The sequence below is a fragment of the Quercus robur genome, chromosome 8 (assembly GCF_932294415.1).
Source record: "Quercus robur chromosome 8, dhQueRobu3.1, whole genome shotgun sequence".
In the NCBI taxonomy this organism is placed as follows: Eukaryota; Viridiplantae; Streptophyta; class Magnoliopsida; order Fagales; family Fagaceae; genus Quercus; species Quercus robur.
This window is the reverse complement of record NC_065541.1, coordinates 53755024-53774355: the sequence shown is the minus strand read 5'-3', so window position 1 is coordinate 53774355 and position 19332 is coordinate 53755024. Positions and strand designations below refer to the sequence as shown.

The window sequence follows — 19332 nt, the reverse complement described above, 5'->3', positions numbered from 1 at the left end:
TATATGGTACAATATATTTATGATGTCTAAAATCCCAACTGAGTGGTTTATGCATGGGCCACCTCAACCTTCTCATATCAATTGCCAAATATTTATGACATTGACTGCTACAGCACAGGAGAACCTGTTATCTTCCTTTTAAGGTTTCCTAACCAAAACCCTGTGCAATCGGAGCTGAAAAATTCAAATTCAAGTTCCTTTGTCAAAACACTACAGAGGAAATGCAATACTATTAATACACCAACTATTCTAAAACGACCCCTCTATAGCACCATTTTTCATAACTATTCTATGTGATAGATATTGTGACTGGTTTCTTGTTTACTTTCATAGGGATCTATAATTTTTTCTCAATTACTCACAACATGCCACGTCAAAGTTATTGTGGCAAAGTTGTATCATAGAAGGGTATGATCTTTGATTTTTTTTCTTAATACACAGCACCCTGAATGAGATTATACAAAGCTAATATTGTAAACATGTTCAGAGGAAAAGGTTTCCACGCTAGCACTCTTTGTTTTCTCTTATTCGTGATAGGTCTTGTTGGTGTAATTGGAGATGAGCAAAAGGTGTGAATTCTTTGTCTGGATCCATATTATCTAATAAATTTCTCTCTCTCTCTCTCTCATTTCAATGATCATGTTAAGTTGTACAGAAATTTTACATCATTTACTTGGGAGATCATCCAGTGGACAAAGACCATGCAACTCAAACACACAATCATCTCCTCTCTTCTGTGAAAGGAAGGTAGGTTGACTCAAATAAATAACTTTTTCTATTACATTTTTCATAATTTCTTAAGGTGATAACTTGAAATTGCAACAATGTTACGTTCACATTATTCCACCTGATCCCACTTTTACTATACACCAATTACAAAAAGGATAGTAATTATGAAAAAAGTTAAGAAACTTTTTTATGTTTTTGGACTTAGAATTAATGAACATATATACATGTACTTTTTAGGCATATATATGCAGTTTGAACAACCAAAAGGTTTCTTGACTTGATAACATGTATGCATGGAACAGCGAAAATGATGTTAAAGAGTCCATGGTCCATAGCTATCATTACAGCTTCAATGCATTTGCCGCAAAATTATCTGGAGATGAAGCCCAAAAGTTGGCAAGTACGTGAAGCTATTGTTATATGTTCCCCAATTATTTGGATTCAGTTATTTATATGATATATTGATTTATAGTAACTGAGTTTTTGTTGTGAATTATACAGGTATGGACCAGGTTTTATCTGTTATCCCGAATCAGTATCACAAGCTGCATACTACAAGATCATGGGACTTTGTCGGATTACCTCAAATTGCAAAAAGAAAATTAAAAACAGAAAGAGACATAGTTGTTGGTCTACTTGATACAGGTTCTTGGATTTTCTTTTTAATTCAACTTTATGGTATTAGTTTTGTATTTAAAATTTTAAAAAAGGAAAAAATTTAGCTCAAAACCGGTTTGTAACAATTTAATTTCCTCACATCTACGATGTGGCGATCGAAAAAATTATCTGTGTAGTTTAAAATTACGCGATTTTTTTAATGAATTATGTGACTTGTTTAAATAATACACATGAATAATTTTATAAATTATCGCGTAATGAATTAGAGGAGATAACTCTAAACTAGTTAGAAGCTAAACTTTATCCTAAAAAATAAAATACAAAACTGATGCAATTGGTCTACCGCTAACAGGAATTACTCCACAATCTAAAAGCTTTAAGGATGATGGGTTTGGTCCTCCACCCAAAAAATGGAAAGGATCTTGTGGCCACTTTGCTAATTTCTCCGGATGCAACAAGTAAAATCCTGTCCTTATTCTTTTGATAGGTTTGGCATACCTCTAGTACTTTTTTAACTGAACATGTCATTTTATTTTAATTATACAATGGCAAGTAGTAGTGGATTTTAATCTCCACATTTTATTTAGTTAGTGGATGATGTGACAATTTCTCATTAAAATAAAAGGAGATTCCAATTTAAAAAATACTGGAGGTAAGCCTGATCCTCTTTTGATGCACTTTTTTTTTTTAGTATATTTTTTTACGCACCTAGCAATATGAAGCTCACTCTCTTCATTTTTTCCTAAAACATAGTTCCTTCATAAATGATCTCATCTCTCTCTCTCTCTCTCTCTCTCTCTCTCTCTCTCTCTCTCTCTCTCTCTCTCTCTCTCTCTCTCTCTCTCTCTCTCTCTTAGGTGAACATCTAGAATTTCTAAACTAAATTTGGATCAACAGAGACACTTTCTTTTGTGCTAAACAAACAAGGAAACCCGAGGAAGCATTAAACCCTGCAATTCGGGTCATTCTCGATTGTCAATGCCCATCTATTTTTTGAAATATGGAAAACGATATCACATTTCCTGAAAGCATTTCATTTTCAATAATAATATATCAATGGCAATTTTGGAAGTACATGACAAACCATGAACCATTTTTTCCCCATATGTTCAAGATGGAAAATGATTTGAGAAAAAAAAAAAACCAAATTAGGCCTTCTTCAATATTGATAAATCACCTTTATTTATTTATTTTTAATTTTTTTTATAGAACAAATCACCTTTATTATGAATGTGAATGTTGACTCTCAACCCAAAAAAAAAAAAAAAACTTTATTAAGAATGTGCCATAAATTGTGTCAAGTTTTAGTGAAACTCAAATAAAAAAAATAGAGACATAAGGGTAAAATTATAATTCTAATTCATCAAAAAATAAAGTGTAATAAGTTGTAGTCTGGGACATAGACATTAGTGTTTATTCTTTGGTAACTTTCTTCCAAAGAAGAACTTCAACTTAAGATATCTTTAAGTTCATGTGATAGTTAGTCTAGTGCTAATGATATATTTTGTTATGTCTCATATAAGTGATTCGTATATTATCTTCCCCTCTCCCAGTATTTATACCAATTCACCTCTTATTGAATGTTGTTGTAATTTTTAAAACTACAATAAGTAAAAATTTGTAATTCCTATAAATAAAAGCTCAAGGAAGCTATCTTTAACTCAAAATTTTGTAAATACCAAACTCAAAAATATTTTACCACAAACTTATAGTAATTTTCATGACCTGTGTTCGTTCTCTCTGGCAACCTTTCTTTTGGGTACATGAAGCAAGCTCATAGGAGCCAAATACTTCAAGCTTGATGGCCACCCTGATCCGGCTGACATCTTATCTCCAGTGGATGTCGAAGGCCATGGGACCCACACATCATCAACCTTAGCCGGAAACGTTGTTCCAAATGCAAGCCTCTATGGGCTGGCCAATGGTACAGCACGTGGTGCAGTGCCTTCGGCAAGGGTAGCCGTGTACAAGGTCTGTTGGGTCAGCTTTGGGTGCTCGGATATGGATATACTTGCTGCTTTTGATGCTGCTGTGTACGATGGTGTGGATGTTATATCAATTTCTATCGCTGGAGGGTCTGCTAATTACACGACTGGCTCTGTATCAATTGGTGCATTTCATGCCATGAAGAAGGGTATTATCACTGTGGCATCTGCTGGAAATAATGGACCATCTCTATTATCTGTGTCGAATCATGCACCTTGGATCCTAACCGTGGCAGCTAGTGGCATTGATAGGGATTTTAGGAGCAAAGTTCATTTTGGAAATGGAAGGAACATCACAGTAAGTGATTACTATTTTTTCATAAAGCTGTTAAAAATAATATTTTTATTCTTTATTTTACTTTAATCCATGTATTGCATATACAAACCATCGGTAAGTAATATATTTAAAATAAGACAAAATTTCTCTCCAAAATGGTTTAAAGAGAAACCCTTTAAAATTCCCACTAAAAAATTGACATAGCTATATATTTTGAAAGTTTAGTTATTAGATTGTATGTTTTTTATATTTTTAATATGCATGTCAAATTTTGTTTAAATGGGATGTTAATTACTATTAGATCTAGAAACTTATTTTTTATGTATAATTTAAGACTACAAAAATTTAAATTTAAACATCTGATTGATGATATAGCATGATAAAAATAATAATAAAAAATGTAATTTAACGATGGATATGTCAAAATTCACATCCAATAACAAGACATAAAGGAAGTTTGCATGATTTCTTTCCAAATTAACTTGGAGAGAAATTTTGTCCTAATAAAACCTAGCACTATAACAACAAATCCTTAGTCTCAAAATTTTGAGGTCGACTATAGATTCTCAAAATATTAGCTAGAGTCGGCCACATATATTTTTTCCTCCATTTTATTATATTTGAAGTCATACTTTATGTCACTTATTTAATTGACATGTTATTTTTTATTGTTTCTATTAATGTTATTTTTGGTCTTCTTCTATCATTTTTTCCCTTAACCTAAAAAATAAAAAGTACCATTGTTGAACAAAATTAAATGTAATTCATATCTTCAAAAATAAGTCTTTATCTAATAATATTAATTAAATTAGCATATATAAAATAAAACTATACAAAGGTAGGCCCTTTTAATTTTTTTTTTAATCAACTAAACTTGTATGGCAACATTCTCTCTCTCTCATATTTATTTATCTCATTTAATTCTAAATAACTGTATTTCATTCTTGAAATAGCAAGTTTTGCTTCTTCTTATTTTTTTTTTTTTTTTCCTTTTGTTTTTAAAATTTTTATAATTCAATAATTACAAGGGACGATGGAAGATTTGAACTTTAAAAAACTCCGTTAGAAATAAGGGTAGACCTAGATAAGGGTTTGGGGGCATATATGGTACCCCTCCCTTTTTAAAAAAAAAAAAAAGGCTAGTAAATATACCTAGAGAATTAAAAAATTTCCCCCAAAATGTATATTCTTGCCTCTTCTAAAAAATTTACAAATTGATCCATGAAACTCCAAAGAAAAACACAAAAAATTCTGGTTCAATTCTTTTGCCCCAACAATAACAAGGAAAAACCCTTGGACAAATAAAAAATACCATGATTTTCATTAACTTTGTTAGTTTATGCTTCCCCCCTCTAAGTAAGAATCCTAGTTCCATATCCGTACTATTTTATCATCCAACTTCATGCAGGGGCATGGGATCAGCACATTCAATCCAGGAAAGGAATTATACCCGCTTATCAGTGGGGCTGATGCGGCCCGTAGCGCTTCAACCAAGGAAGATGCAGTGTAAGTTATTTTCATTTGCTCATCGAGCAGAAGTGTATAAGCGGAAAATTTCACAAAAAGAGTTATATACTTAGAACCTTTTTGTAATGTAACAGGTACTGTATGGAAGGCTCGTTAGACCTTGTCAAGGTTAAGGGAAGGCTTGTTTACTGCAAATTAGCTGAGGCTGGTTCTGAATCTGTTGTTAAAGGAATTGGTGGGGTTGGCGCTATAATTGAAAGTGATCAATTTATTGATTTTGATGTTGCCAAAATTTTCATGGCACCTGGAACCATTGTGAATGGTACCATAGGCGAATTCATCAATGAGTACACAAAGTCCACAAAGTAATAATTCTTGGTTTTTATTTTATTTTTTATTTTATTTATATAATAACGCCTTTACCGTATGTTGCTGATGACAAATTCAAAATTCTTGACAAAAGAAAAAAAAAATGAAAATGATAGTCAATAGGGAAAAGTTGTGTTACACTTAGAACATAATCCCTGATGAAATTCCTGATATGTTTGGTTATTTGACAGAGTCGTAATTAAGTAATTGACTTAATTTCTTGTTCAATGTAGAACACCATCAGCAGTGATATACAGGACCCGTGCAACAAAAAAAGCACCAGCACCATTTGTGCCTTTATTTTCATCTCGTGGTCCAAATCCTGGATCATTGCACATTCTCAAGGTATAGATTTTGTTGTTTCATCCAAAAGTATAAATCAAAGACCCTTTATCCTTTCTGCTTGGCTTGGACATAAATGTTTCTGTTTCCTATGTGCCATGGTACAGCCCGATATTGCAGCACCCGGTGTTAACATCTTGGCAGCTTTTACACCTCTGAGGTCGCTCACTGGATTGAAAGGTGACACCCAATTTTCAGAATTTTCAATCTTGTCTGGGACTTCCATGGCATGTCCTCACATTGCTGGAGTGGCTGCCTATGTAAAGTCATTCCACCCAGCTTGGAGTCCAGCTGCAATCAAATCTGCCATCTTAACCACAGGTAATAATTCAAAAGAATAGACCAAGGTAATGACATTTGTTATCATGCTTCATGTCTATGGCTCCAACCTCACCTCCTACTCCCAGGTATATACCTATTTCCAAAAAAAGAAAATATGACAAAAATTTTCACAATCTTTTTCATAATTATTGAGATGATATGTTATAATTGGTATCACTAAAAGTAAAATCAATAGTGAGCTTATGTGAAAAACAATGTTGCTCTAATCATAGTTTACCATATTAACATTGTGTGAAAGTGATGTTGACCCAATCATAATTTGTCATGGTAACAATTACGAAAAAAATTATAAATTGTTGTGTTGTATCCTTTGCAATCTTTTTTGTTTTAAGCATAATCTATGGATTTTGTACTATCAATTTAAAAATTAAAAAAAAAAAAAAAAAAACCCTTACAAATTGACTTAATAATGTGATTGGTCATGTCACATCAACAACATAATTCATAAATTTATTAATTACTTTTTTGTATTGCATTTAAAAATCGATACAATGCTTAACTTGTAAAATTTGTATACTCCTAATATCACTCGTAGGAAAATTGACTTCTATTAATTTGAAGAATTCTTCATTAATTACTCACTAATTACTTTCCTTAATGCTTAACATCTTTATGGCTGACACTTGCAATCTTGACCAAGCAAAACCTATGAGCCGGAGGGTGAACGAAGATGGAGAATTTGCCTTTGGTGCTGGTCAAGTGAACCCAACTAGAGCTGTGACCCCTGGCTTAGTCTATGACATGGATGAAATGAGTTACATCCAATTCTTATGCAGAGAGGGCTACAGTGGATCCAAATTACGAGTCCTTGTTGGTCCACAACCCATAAATTGTTCCAAAATCGTTCCTGGACTTGGCTCTGATGCTCTCAACTATCCCACATTGCAACTTAGCTTGAAAAACAAGCAAGAGCCAACAATAGGTGTTTTCCGAAGAAGAGTTACCAATGTTGGTCAAGCCATATCCATCTACAATGCTACCATTATAGCTCCCAAAGGAGTTGAAATCACTGTTAAGCCCATGAAACTCTCCTTCACTAGAGTCCTGCAGAAGCGTAGCTTCAAGGTGGTTGTGAAGGCACAACCAACTATGTCAATGGTCTCTGCAGGTTCACTTGTATGGAAGAGCTCCCGTCACATTGTAAGGAGCCCTATTGTCATTTATAGTCCACAAAGTTGATTCTCATACTAAATACTTTGAATTACAAGTGTTTAGTACAAACCATATTTTGTGTTCTTCTTGATTGGAAATCACTCAAGAACAACTATTTGACATTGATAAAGAAAATATGGGTTCGGTACAGCCTAACTTAATGTGATTTTTTTTAAGAAATGCACAAATTAATGATAAAAATGAGAAAAATCAAGTGCACAAATGATCAAGCAAGAAATATAAATTATTACAACTTACTTAATAATTTAAGAACACAAGTACAAACTTAAATTAACAAGCCTAATAATTAGATTACAAGAGCTTGCTCCTAAATTACTGGAGAGTATGGACATCCCTACAAGTGTGAATTGATTTGCCTACATCCATGCTCGTATATATGGACATCCCTAAAAGCATAGATTGATCTCTCTTGATAGAGGTTGGAAAGCTTTCTTCTAAAACCAAATCTTCTATTTGTGGTAATAGATAGTAGTTATTTCCAGTAAACCAAGGAGGGGTAGTTATTTGTAGTAAATAACTACAATTTACAGATGTTATCCTTTTGTCAAATATTTTCCACATGATATAAGTAACTATTAAAATTTATTTTCATATAAACAACAAGAAAAAATGAAAGAGTTAAAGACTCTGAATATATAACATATAAAAGGTGAAGGTGGTCTAGTGTGCTCTTTACTAGTCTTGTGTGCATGTGTGCTTATGTAAGATAGCAATTTTTAACCATGTCCTAAGCTTCACCGAAGCTTAGAAGATAGTTAAAAATTGCTTGCTTATGTAAGAATGAAAGCATTTTACATTGCTTGCTTTGTCGCTATAATTATCCCGGCTTTTGTATACTGGATGTCTGGCTTAAGAAAAATCTTGCATACTCAAGATCAAACCTGAGGACGAAGAAGAACCCACAGCTACAAATTAGGCCATCATCGTGAATTTTTGTTAGTAAGATCATGATTTGCATGATAAAATCATGATATACACCTTTTTTTTATAAGAAAAAAAAAGAAAAGAAAGAAAACGCAAGGAAATAAAATGATGGGATTTCATATTGGGGATGAGTTTCAAACCAATAAACATTGAACATTTTTATTTATTTTTTATAATTAAATAATTACAATGGAGAGATTTGAACCTCAAATAAGAAAGGTTAATTTAACGATAGTTGTGAATTGGGATATGCATAATATGTATGAATCTGCTACCCACTTAATAGCATTGTGTTGGGGGAGTGAAACACGTTAGGGAGACATTAATTAAAAGGTTAATATTATAGGGACATCACTTAAGTCAAAAAAACTTAAGCCTGTGAGCATATTCTTATAGATTTTTTTTTAAGAAAAGGCAAGGAAAGAATGATGAGATTTCATATTGGGGATGAGTTTCAAACTATTAAACATTTAATTACAATGGATGAAGGAGGGTTCGAACCTCAGTTGAGTCCTTGACCGGGGTGCACACACCAATCTATTGGCGGTCCGGCAACCTAGCATGAAAGGTAAGTACTTGGGCTCCCGGAGTCCAATTGACCTCAAATTTAGGTTGTTCTTCGAGTAACTATAATGGAAATCGAATGGCAATTGAGAGCGTATTGGCTTCAGCTTGGTCCAATTAAGGGATAAAGGTGGGTAGTACTGGAGTTTCTGCTTTTTCTTAGGGATAAGGTTAGGGCTTTGGGGAGAGAGAAGGTGGATGAGGAGCATGAGGGAGATTGAGAGTGGTGGTGGTTTTTGGCGGGATGAATGAATTTTAGGGACATTTCTTTAGGGTTTGAATAGGGCTTTACACTTCAATACTTTTACAGGTCGATTGGGTTTTTGAAAGTCTTCTTTTGTGAATTGTGACAACATTTGTTTTTGAAACTTTGGGCCTTTTTATAGTAGTTTGGATCGAATTACAGAAAATTGGCCTTGCTTCCAAATTTAGCAACTAAGTTAGCATATTTTGTAATAGTGTCCATTTTAGGCTTTCAAAGTTGTATGGATTTAAATTTTGAAAATTTTTCTACTAAATCTTGCCTTAAACTACCAATTTTAGATTATTATCTTGATTTATTGAAAAGGTGTTTACGTAAGAAGCATGCATACTTTAAATCCTTTAACATGCCTGTGTATCAGACACATTAGGGATAGTTTTACATGCATGTCCTCAATGAGTTAGAAGGAAAGGGTTAAAAAAAGAAAACTTCTAACTTAACTAACGCCTCCTCTCCTAATAAGTTCTAGATCAAAGAGTATGGTCATGTGTTCAAAATTCATTGGTGTGTGTAACTTACTAATAAAAAATTATTTAATTCAAAATTTCATTTAAAAATAAAATTCTTATAGTTATATATTTTGAAAAAAATAAAATGAACACATAGTATGCCTATAAATAAATAAAATATATATACTGCTTATAACTAATTAATTAATTGTGGTATTCTTACCACGTTGTGTCCTAATTTGTTAAGCATTGTCGTGTCACTCTGTCCTATGTCGTACTGTATCATGTTCATGTCTATATTTCCTATAGGTATTTAGATTTTAATAAGTCTATAGAAAATGAGAAATTTAGAGAATTTTTACGTATTCCAATTTTTCTTTGAGTTGTGGTGGATGAAAATGAGGTGAATGATATAACTTTATGTGAGAGAATTTGTGAAAATCTTATGTGAAATTTTTGGTGTATGTAGTTGAACTGTTACTCTTTCTATTTACTTTTGAAAATGAGAGGACTCTATCCTACAAAACATAGCATATTATTATTGTGTACTTTATCTTGATGTCTCTCTCACATTTAACATCGTGACGAATGAAAACAAGTAAATAGATTAAACTCTGATTTTTTCCCCTTCATCTTCTCTTTGGTTTATATTAGGTGTGAGGAAGGTAATTAATTAGATTTTGAAGAGAATGCTTATAAATGCTGACACAATCTATATATCGATATCAGTCACTTACTTCTTTTCTTCTTATTAGCTGGGTAAAATTTAAAATAAAACTCAACTATTCTCCTCCAAGAAGCTTTTAAGCTACCTTATTTTTACTATTGGATACTGATAGGTTGACTTGCTTGAATTGGAATTCAAGAAAAATGGGTTCCTTTATGTTGTGGTTTCTTCTTTGTTCACAAACAAATCCTCCTTTGAATTTGACACTGATATTTTGAGGTTATTTAAAAGTTTCAGATCTGTAAAATTTTATAATTTCACATTAAGCCTGAATCAAAGAAACATTATGTAAATTGTTTCAAAATACCGCTATACCAATGCCAATCATCTTACGGATCATAAATTGGTGGGTTCCACTCAAGAGAAGTTGAAGATCATTTCTATTTTGAGTATATTTAAGAAATAAACTTTGGCAAGGCAAAAACTTGGGGAATGTTACAATATATTTATGGACAACCTCAACCTGCTCATATCAATTTGTTATATACTGTTGGTTAATTAATATGAATAATTTCAGAATTGCTATAGGCTTAAATATGTCATGGCCCACATATGATAGACCAACCATAAATCCTTCCATGGATCATTCTTGTAACAAATTTATGAAACAGACTGAAACAGAAGTGCAATGTTCAGCAAAGTTTCTCCAAAAGAAGCAAGCTAGCCTAGGCCATATTATGACATTGACAACAGCACAAGAGAACCAGAAATTCCTGTTATCTTTCTTTTAAGGTTTCCTAACCAAAACGCTGAGCAATAGGAGCTGAAAAAGTCAAGTTCAAGTCTCGTACTCTTATCCACAAACTGCTTTTTTTTTTTTTTCTTTTTTTTGTTTCTTCTAAGATAGAGGATGCACTACTATTAATACACAGCTAGCGCAGGAGATCTAGCTAGATACAAAGCTAAAATTGTAAACATGTTGAGACAAAAAGGTTTCCACACTCTTCCTTTTCTCATATTCTTGATAGGTCTTGTTGGTGTAATTGGAGATGAGCAAAAGGTGTGTATTCTTTGTCTGGATCCATATTATCTAATAACTCTCTCTCTCTCTCTCTCTCATGGCAATGATCATGTAAGTTGTGCAGAAATTTTATATTGTTTACTTGGGAGATCGTCCGGTGGACAAAGACAATGCAACTAAAACACACGTCCATCTCCTCTCTTCCGTGAAAGGAAGGTAGGTCGATTTTGTCTGTAAATATCATTTTTCGCAATTTCTTATGGTAACAACTTGTAATTGCAACAATATCATGTTCACATTATTCTACTACTATCTTACTTTTATTATATACCAATTATAAAAGGTCACATTAGTCATTATGAAAAAGGTTATTAAATTTTTTATGTTCCTAAATCCGGTTTAAAAACATAAACCCGATTTAAAACACTAGTATTACTATTTTCGTGTGTGTTCTAATAAGTATTACTATTTACTCAAAAATAATATAAACACATGTACTATTAGGCATATTTATGCAAGTTGAACAACCAAAATTTTTTTTTTTTTTTTTTTTTTGTTGACTTTATAACTTATATGCATGGAACAGCCAAATTGATGCTAAGGACTCCATGGTCTATAGCTATTGTAACAGCTTCAATGCATTTGCCGCAAAATTATATGAAGATGAAGCCCAAAAGTTGGCAAGTACGTGAAGCTATTGTTATATGTGTTCCCCACTTATTTGGATTCAATTATTCATATGATATATTGATTTATAGTAATTGAGTTTTTGTTGTGAATTATATATATAGGTATGGACCAAGTGTTTTCTGTGATCCCGAATCGGTATCACAAGCTACATACTACAAGATCATGGGATTTTTCCGGGTTAACTCAAACTGCAAAAAGAAAATTAGAAACAGAAAGAGACATAATTGTCGGTCTTCTTGATACAGGTTATTGGATTTTGTTTTTAATTCAACTTAATGGATTTAGTTTTGTAATTAAAATTTAGAAATAGGAAAAAAAAAATTAGCTCAAAACCGGTTTGTAACTATCTTCCTCTCTAACATATTATGTGACGATTGAAAAGATTATCTATGTGTTGATTTAATCACACGAATTTTTTAATTAGTTATGTGACTTGTTTAAATAATATTAACACACATATAAGGATAGTGCATAAGAAAAATCACAGATTTTTAAAATAAATTATATGACTTATTTAAATAATACACATGAATAGTTTTATAAATTGTTACATGTTAGGTTAAAGAAGATTGCACAAAACTAGTTTGAAGTTAAACTTTGTACTAAAAAATAAAATATAAAACTGATGCAACTCGTCTACAGGGATTAGTCCACAATCTAAAAGCTTTAAGGATGATGGGCTTGGTCCTCCACCCACAAAATGGAAAGGATCTTGTGGCCAGTTTGCTAATTTTTCCGGATGCAACAAGTAAAATTCTGTCCTTATTCTTTTGATGCAATTTTTTTTCCCTGAATATTTTTTTTATGCACCTAGCAATATGAAGCTAACCCTCTTCTTCCTCTTTTTTCCTAAAAATTAGTTCCTTCATAAAAAAAATTAAAAAGAAAAAGAGCCTTAGGAGTAGAACATATGTGTCCCACATTTTGTGGGGGAGGGCTTTGCATATGATCTTCTCAGAAGATACTTTCAAGAGTATTTGTAGAATGCTAAATGATCTTATGACCTAATGACATCTGTCTCTTTCATGTGGGGTTTAGTTTTTTTTTTTTTTTGCTAATGTTATTAATAGAATCCAATTCCAAAACTCATTCTTAGAAATTTGAGAAGTCCTTTTCAAGGAAATTTCAATGATTAAATAGGGCCGCATTTCTTGAAATGCAAGAAAAACAAGATTTTATCTTTTTATGGCAATGACTGTTTCGAGAAATTAATTGAGAATAATTTGTGATCCTTTGAGACAAGTTTTATGCATCAATTTAGATTTATGTGTCTCAAGTGAAGGTGCATTTTTTTTTTTCTGTCACTACTGCATCAACTCTTAAAATTACTTTTAGTATCAAAATTATCCTTTTATGAAAATGCGTTGTAATTAGCATCCATATTTTGGTAGCAGTTAACAATTAGCTTTTGTTGAAAATCGTTTCAGAAAGGATCTTATCGCTCTTTCTCTAAGACCAGCATCTAGAATTTTTAAAAATGAATTTGGCTCAACAGAGACACTTTCTTTTTGTGTGCTAAACAAACAATAAAACCTGAGGAAGCATTAAATCTTACCATTTGGGTCATTCTCAATTGTTAATGTCCATGTATGTTTTGAAACATAGAAAACGATATCACATTTCCTGAAAGCATGTCATTTTCAATAATAATAATAATAAAAATAAAATCAATGACAATTTTGGAAGTGCATGCCAAACCATGAACCATTTTTTTCCCTGTATGTTCAAGATGGAAAATGATTATTGAAAATAATACCAATTTAGGCCTTCTTCAACATTTATAAATCACCTTTAATATGAATGTGCCGTAAATGGTGTCAAGTTTTAGTGAAACTCAAATAAATAAATAAATAAATAGAGCCACAAGGGTGGAGTTATAATCCTAAACATCAAAAAGTAAAGTGTAATAAGTTGTTGTTTGAGATATAGACATTAGTGTTTAATGTTTATATTTTGGTAATTTTGTCCCAAAAAAAGGACTTCAACTTAAGATATCCTCAAGTTTAAGTGGTGGTTAATCTAATAGTAATGATATTTTTTGTGATGTCTTATGTTAGTAATTCAAACATTGACTTCCTCTCTTCTATTCTCTACACCAATTCACGTGGTTCTGATTTCTAAAAACTACAATGATAATAAATTAAAAGTTGTAATTCGTATAAATTAAAGCTCAAAGAGAAGCTATCTTTATTTAAACCCAGTAAATACCAAACTCAAAAATATTTCCAATGTCCAACTTTCTTTCCCCCCAACGAGTTAAATTGATGTCTCTCTTAAACCAAAACATATGTTACATATTAATTATTCAGTTTTTCTAATTCTTAGACATTTATGGTAATTTTTATGATGTGGGAGTTGCATTGCATGGCCTAACCTAGGTGTTCTTTCTCTCTGTCCACCTTTCTTTTGGGTACTTGAAGCAAGCTCATAGGAGCCAAATACTTCAAGCTCGATCGTGTCCCAGATCCGGCTGACATCTTCTCTCCAGTGGATGTCGATGGCCATGGGACCCACACATCGTCAACCTTAGCCGGAAACGTTGTTCCAAATGCAAGCCTCTATGGGCTGGCCAATGGTACAGCACGTGGTGCAGTGCCTTCGGCAAGGGTAGCCGTGTACAAGGTCTGTTGGGTCAGCTTTGGGTGCTCGGATATGGATATACTTGCTGCTTTTGATGCTGCTGTGTACGATGGTGTGGATGTTATATCAATTTCTATTGGTGGAGGGAATGTAAATTACACGACTGACTCTATATCAATCGGTGCATTTCATGCCATGAAGAAAGGTATTATCACTGTGGCATCGGCTGGAAATGATGGACCAAATCCAGCTTCTGTGTCGAATAGTGCACCTTGGATCCTAACCGTGGCAGCTAGTGGCATTGATAGGGATTTTAGGAGCGAAGTTCATTTGGGAAATGGAAGGAACATCACAGTAAGTAATTACTATTTTTCTCATAAAGCTGTTAAAAATAAGAACTATTTTTATTTATTTTACATATTATCGCATAGACAAACTACAGACAAACAATATATTTAAAAATTTTAGCCTCAAAAATTTGGGGTAAGCTATAGATCTTCAACAAAGTTTGAAAATGTTTTTGGTTGGAACATTAGCGGATTCCAACCAATTAAGCTACAAAGCTATTAGCGCTTATATTTTCAAAGAATTCAACATTTATTTTTGTACTAATTTATTATCCAACTCTATGCAGGGGCTTGGGGTCAGCACATTCAATCCAAAAAAGGAATTATACCCACTTATTAGAGGGGCTGATGCGGCCCTTAACTCTGAAAGCAAGGAGAGTGCATTGTAAGTACTTTTCATTTGTTCATCAATCGAAAGTATATAAGTGGAAAATTTCACAAAAAGAATTATATACTTAGAACCTTTTGGTAATGTAACAGGTTCTGTACGGAAGACTCGTTAGACCCTGCCATGGTTAAGGGAAAGCTTGTTTACTGCAAATTAGGAAGAAGGGGTTCTGATTCTGTTGTTAAAGGAATTGGTGGGGTTGGCACTATAATTGAAAGTGATCGAATTTATGATGCTGCCGAAATTTTCATGGCACCCGGAACCATGGTGGATGGTACCATAGGCGAAGTCATTGATGACTACTTGAAGTCCACAAAGTAATTATTCATGATATATTTAATTGACATAGATAAATTAATTGACTTAATTTCTTGTTCAATGTAGAACACCATCAGCAGTGATATACAGGACCCATGCAACAAAAAGAGCACCTGCTCCATTTGTGGCTGCATTTTCATCTCGGGGTCCAAATCCAGGATCATTGCACATTCTCAAGGTATAGAATTTATTGTTTCATCCAAAAAGTATAAATCAAAGACCCTCTATCAATTCCTTTCTGCTTGGCTTTGACATAAATGTTTCTGTTTCCTATGTGCTGTGGTACAGCCTGATATTGCAGCACCCGGTGTAAACATCTTGGCAGCTTTTACACCTATGAGGTCTCTCACCGGATTGAAAGGTGACACCCAATTTTCAGACTTTACAATTATGTCAGGGACTTCCATGGCATGTCCACACATTGCTGGAGTGGCTGCCTATGTTAAGTCATTCCACCCAGATTGGAGCCCAGCTGCAATCAAATCTGCCATCTTGACCACAGGTAATAACTAAAAAGAATAGACCAAGGTATTTTGGGATAATGTTTACTATTTTTGTGTGTTTTAGTCAAAGAATACAGTAGCATTCAAGTGATAACTTAATGGTAATAACATCTTTTATCGTGTCACATATCTGTGATTCGAACCCTTTCTACCCCTCCCCAACCATCTACTCATCTTTGAAGAAAATTATAACGATGTAAAAAATTTCAATCTTTTTCATAATTATTGAACTAACATGTTGTGATTTGTACTTATAAAAGTAACATCAATGATGAGCTCATGGTAAATTAATAATGTTGCTCCAATAACAAATTTTCACGTTTACAAATGTATGAAAGTGATGTCTCAATCACAATTTATCATGTCAACAATTATGAAAAGATTATGAATTATTGTTTCTCCAACAAAAGTACAAAACGGTTTATTTTTAAGCATGCTCCATGAATTTTGTGCCATCGAATTTTATTACCAATAAAAAAAAAAAAAAAAAAAACCCTTACAAACTCATATCAACAACATAATAAATAAATAAAATTAATTATTTTTTGTGTATTGCATTTAAAAATCGATACAAATACTTATGTTGTAAAATTTGTATACCCCTAACGTCACTCCTGGGACGATTGACATCTATTAATCCGAAGAATTCTTTTGTAATTACTTTCCTTAATGCTTAACTTCTTCATGGCTGACACTTCCTTGCAATCTTGGTCAAGCAAAACCTATAAGCCGGAGGGTGAATGAGGATGGAGAATTTGCCTTTGGTGCTGGTCAAATGAACCCAACTAAAGCTGTGAACCCTGGCTTAATCTATGACATGGATGAAATGAGTTACATCCAATTCTTATGCAGAGAGGGCTACAGTGGATCCACTTTGCCAACCTTAGTTGCTCCGCAACACATAAACTGTTCCAAAATCATTCCTGGACTTGGCTATGATGCCCTCAACTATCCCACAATGCAACTTAGCTTGAAAAACAAGCAAGAGCCAACAACAGGTGTTTTCCGAAGAAGAGTTACCAATGTTGGTCAAGCCATATCCATATACAATGCCACCATTATAGCTCCCAAAGGAGTTGAAATCACTGTTAAGCCCATGATTCTCTCCTTCACTCGCGTCTTGCAGAAGCGAAGCTTCAAGGTTGTTGTGAGGGCAAATCCAAAAATGTCAAGCATAATGGTCTCAGGTTCACTTGTATGGAAAAGCTCCCGTCACACTGTGAAGAGCCCTATTGTCATTTATAGTCCACAAGGTTGATATTCATACTAAATACTGTAAATTACAGGAAAGAATGAAAGAGTTAAAGAGTCCGAATGATAAAAGGTGAAGATGGTCTAATGTGCTCCTTACCAGTCTCTACATGTAATATATGCATAGCAATTTGAACTATGTTCTAAACTTCACTTGATGATTAATTTCTCTGAATTAATTAAGTTATTTTGTTTTATTTTCTTAATTATTTGTTGATCAATTTTATACATTAGTGCAACTATATGGAGATAAAGTATAAATCTCATGACTATAATAATTGATATTGATAAACTTCAATTGAGTAGTTAATATAACATTTAAGACACCACTTGACCCAAAAGATTTAAGTTTATGAGTTTGAGTACAACTATTTTATATTAATCATTCACCATTCTCATTAGTACTCAACGTGGGACTTCACTCTTTAACTAACCACACTACTCATACATAAATATCACAATAGGAACGAAAATCAAAATTTTCGATAAAAGCTTCATATATTGTATATATTATGTAACATCATTAATTATTGATGTTAGACACAGTCTTGCTTGATGTAAAAATGTTAAAAACTATATTCAAAACATTCTTTTTGTAGCCTTTGGAGGTTTATGTTTTTCAAAGGTAAAGTAGTACTTTCTGTTTTTTGTTAGTTGGCATTGTAATTTGTAATTGTTATCTCACGCTCATTAATTATCCATAATTTTACAGGTGATGTCCATTTTTTTATTATTAATATCCAGATTTAAAACATGAAATAAATAATGTGTACAAACAACAAGTGTAAGAGAATTAATGCTCGATTATAAATTGGTAATGTTTTTTTTTTTTTTTTTGAGAAACCAGACCAAAGGCCTGGGAATGTTGGGAGGTATAAATTGTTAATGTTGAGAGGTCTATTTCAACAAGCTTAAGTTGTTGTGCTTTGTAATGTTTTGTTTTGTTTGTTTTTGATAAAAAATTTCTCATTCATCAAAAAAGAAAATCCAAGTTTTGTAAAATTTATAGGGCACAGTTTGGATGATTCCTCATGATATAAGTCTAGTGTTAAAATAAATAAATAAAATCGATCTAATGTTTTTGAGAGTTCATAAAAAAATGAATGCAATTTGAAGAAATATGTAATTGTATTAGTATCATTCACCTTCTATTAATCTCTTTTAAAATATGGACAACATTGGTATTCCACTCCAATTTCATTAAAAGAATGAGTGTTCCTCTCACAATGGCAAATCAAAAAATGCTAATCTTTCCATTCCTTCTTACTAAACTCTCAAATAAGGTAATAGTTGGAAAATATGAACGACATAATCTATATATCTATATATATAATAATATGTGAAGTTGAGAGAGAGTCAAATTAGAATTCTAAATTAGAGTTCCAATTTTGCGTCATATGTCCTAAATTATTTATTCTTAAAGAGTTTTATTTCTTAATTTTAAAATCAAACTAGCTTGTAACCCCATGCATATACATGGATATTGTAAGGACCAGAGAAACTAGCAGCCCAAGCCCACTTAGAATAGTGGCTGGATCCGTCCAACCGTGGCCCAAACAATGAATTTATAAGAGAGGGAAACAAACAACAAAAAGGTGACTTTGCCTGAGGACAAAAATAAGGAAATGAAGGCAGATCCTCTTAAATGGATGAACCACTTTTTCAATACAACTTGGCCTGAGGAGGCCACATTTACATAGGATATGTTACTGTTCACTCTCTTTTTCTCTCGATGTTCTTCTCGTTTTTCACTCTCTCTTTTTTCCCTTTTTTTCTTCCCCTAAAACATCTCAGAGTCCTATGACTCATCCCTTCCTCTTCTCGGGTGACCTTCCTCCTCGGGCCCATGGCTCGTGGCATCCCAACACCAACACTGCAACTCTTTAACTTCATCCTCGATCCTCGAGTGCCCACAAATATATTTAAAAGATACACATTAAGATGCATAGTATAATAATCTTACATATATAATTTAAATATTATTGATAGTCATTCTTTTTTTAAAACTCTTTAAAAAGTCTTGTAAGAATGTTATTAGGTAGAAAATGTAAATTGTCCATTTTTTA

The 19332-nt window shown here is 32.8% G+C and overlaps 1 protein-coding gene across 3 annotated transcripts; it reads left to right on the top strand.

Moving 5' to 3' along the window:
• The first annotated feature begins 242 nt into the window (after window positions 1-242).
• On the top strand, window positions 243-17472 carry LOC126697037 (subtilisin-like protease SBT4.14). Of its 3 annotated transcripts, none has more exons than XM_050393845.1 (11): window positions 243-569; window positions 656-747; window positions 1032-1129; window positions 1231-1374; window positions 1700-1805; window positions 3117-3630; window positions 5018-5115; window positions 5211-5441; window positions 5679-5790; window positions 5895-6108; window positions 6770-7437. In XM_050393845.1, exons 1-11 carry the CDS (start codon window positions 450-452, stop codon window positions 7306-7308), a joined length of 2268 nt encoding a protein of 755 aa, XP_050249802.1. In that variant the 5' UTR covers window positions 243-449; the 3' UTR covers window positions 7309-7437. The 3 variants fall into 3 exon arrangements, with proteins under 3 accessions (XP_050249802.1, XP_050249803.1, XP_050249804.1); XM_050393846.1 differs by lacking the exons at window positions 656-747; window positions 1032-1129; window positions 1231-1374; ... (5 more) ...; window positions 5895-6108; window positions 6770-7437 and adding exons at window positions 11314-11405; window positions 11776-11873; window positions 11981-12124; ... (5 more) ...; window positions 15801-16014; window positions 16732-17472 and having other exon boundaries at window positions 294-569; XM_050393847.1 differs by lacking the exons at window positions 243-569; window positions 656-747; window positions 1032-1129; ... (6 more) ...; window positions 5895-6108; window positions 6770-7437 and adding exons at window positions 11088-11228; window positions 11314-11405; window positions 11776-11873; ... (6 more) ...; window positions 15801-16014; window positions 16732-17472.
• Window positions 17473-19332: the final 1860 nt, after the last annotated feature.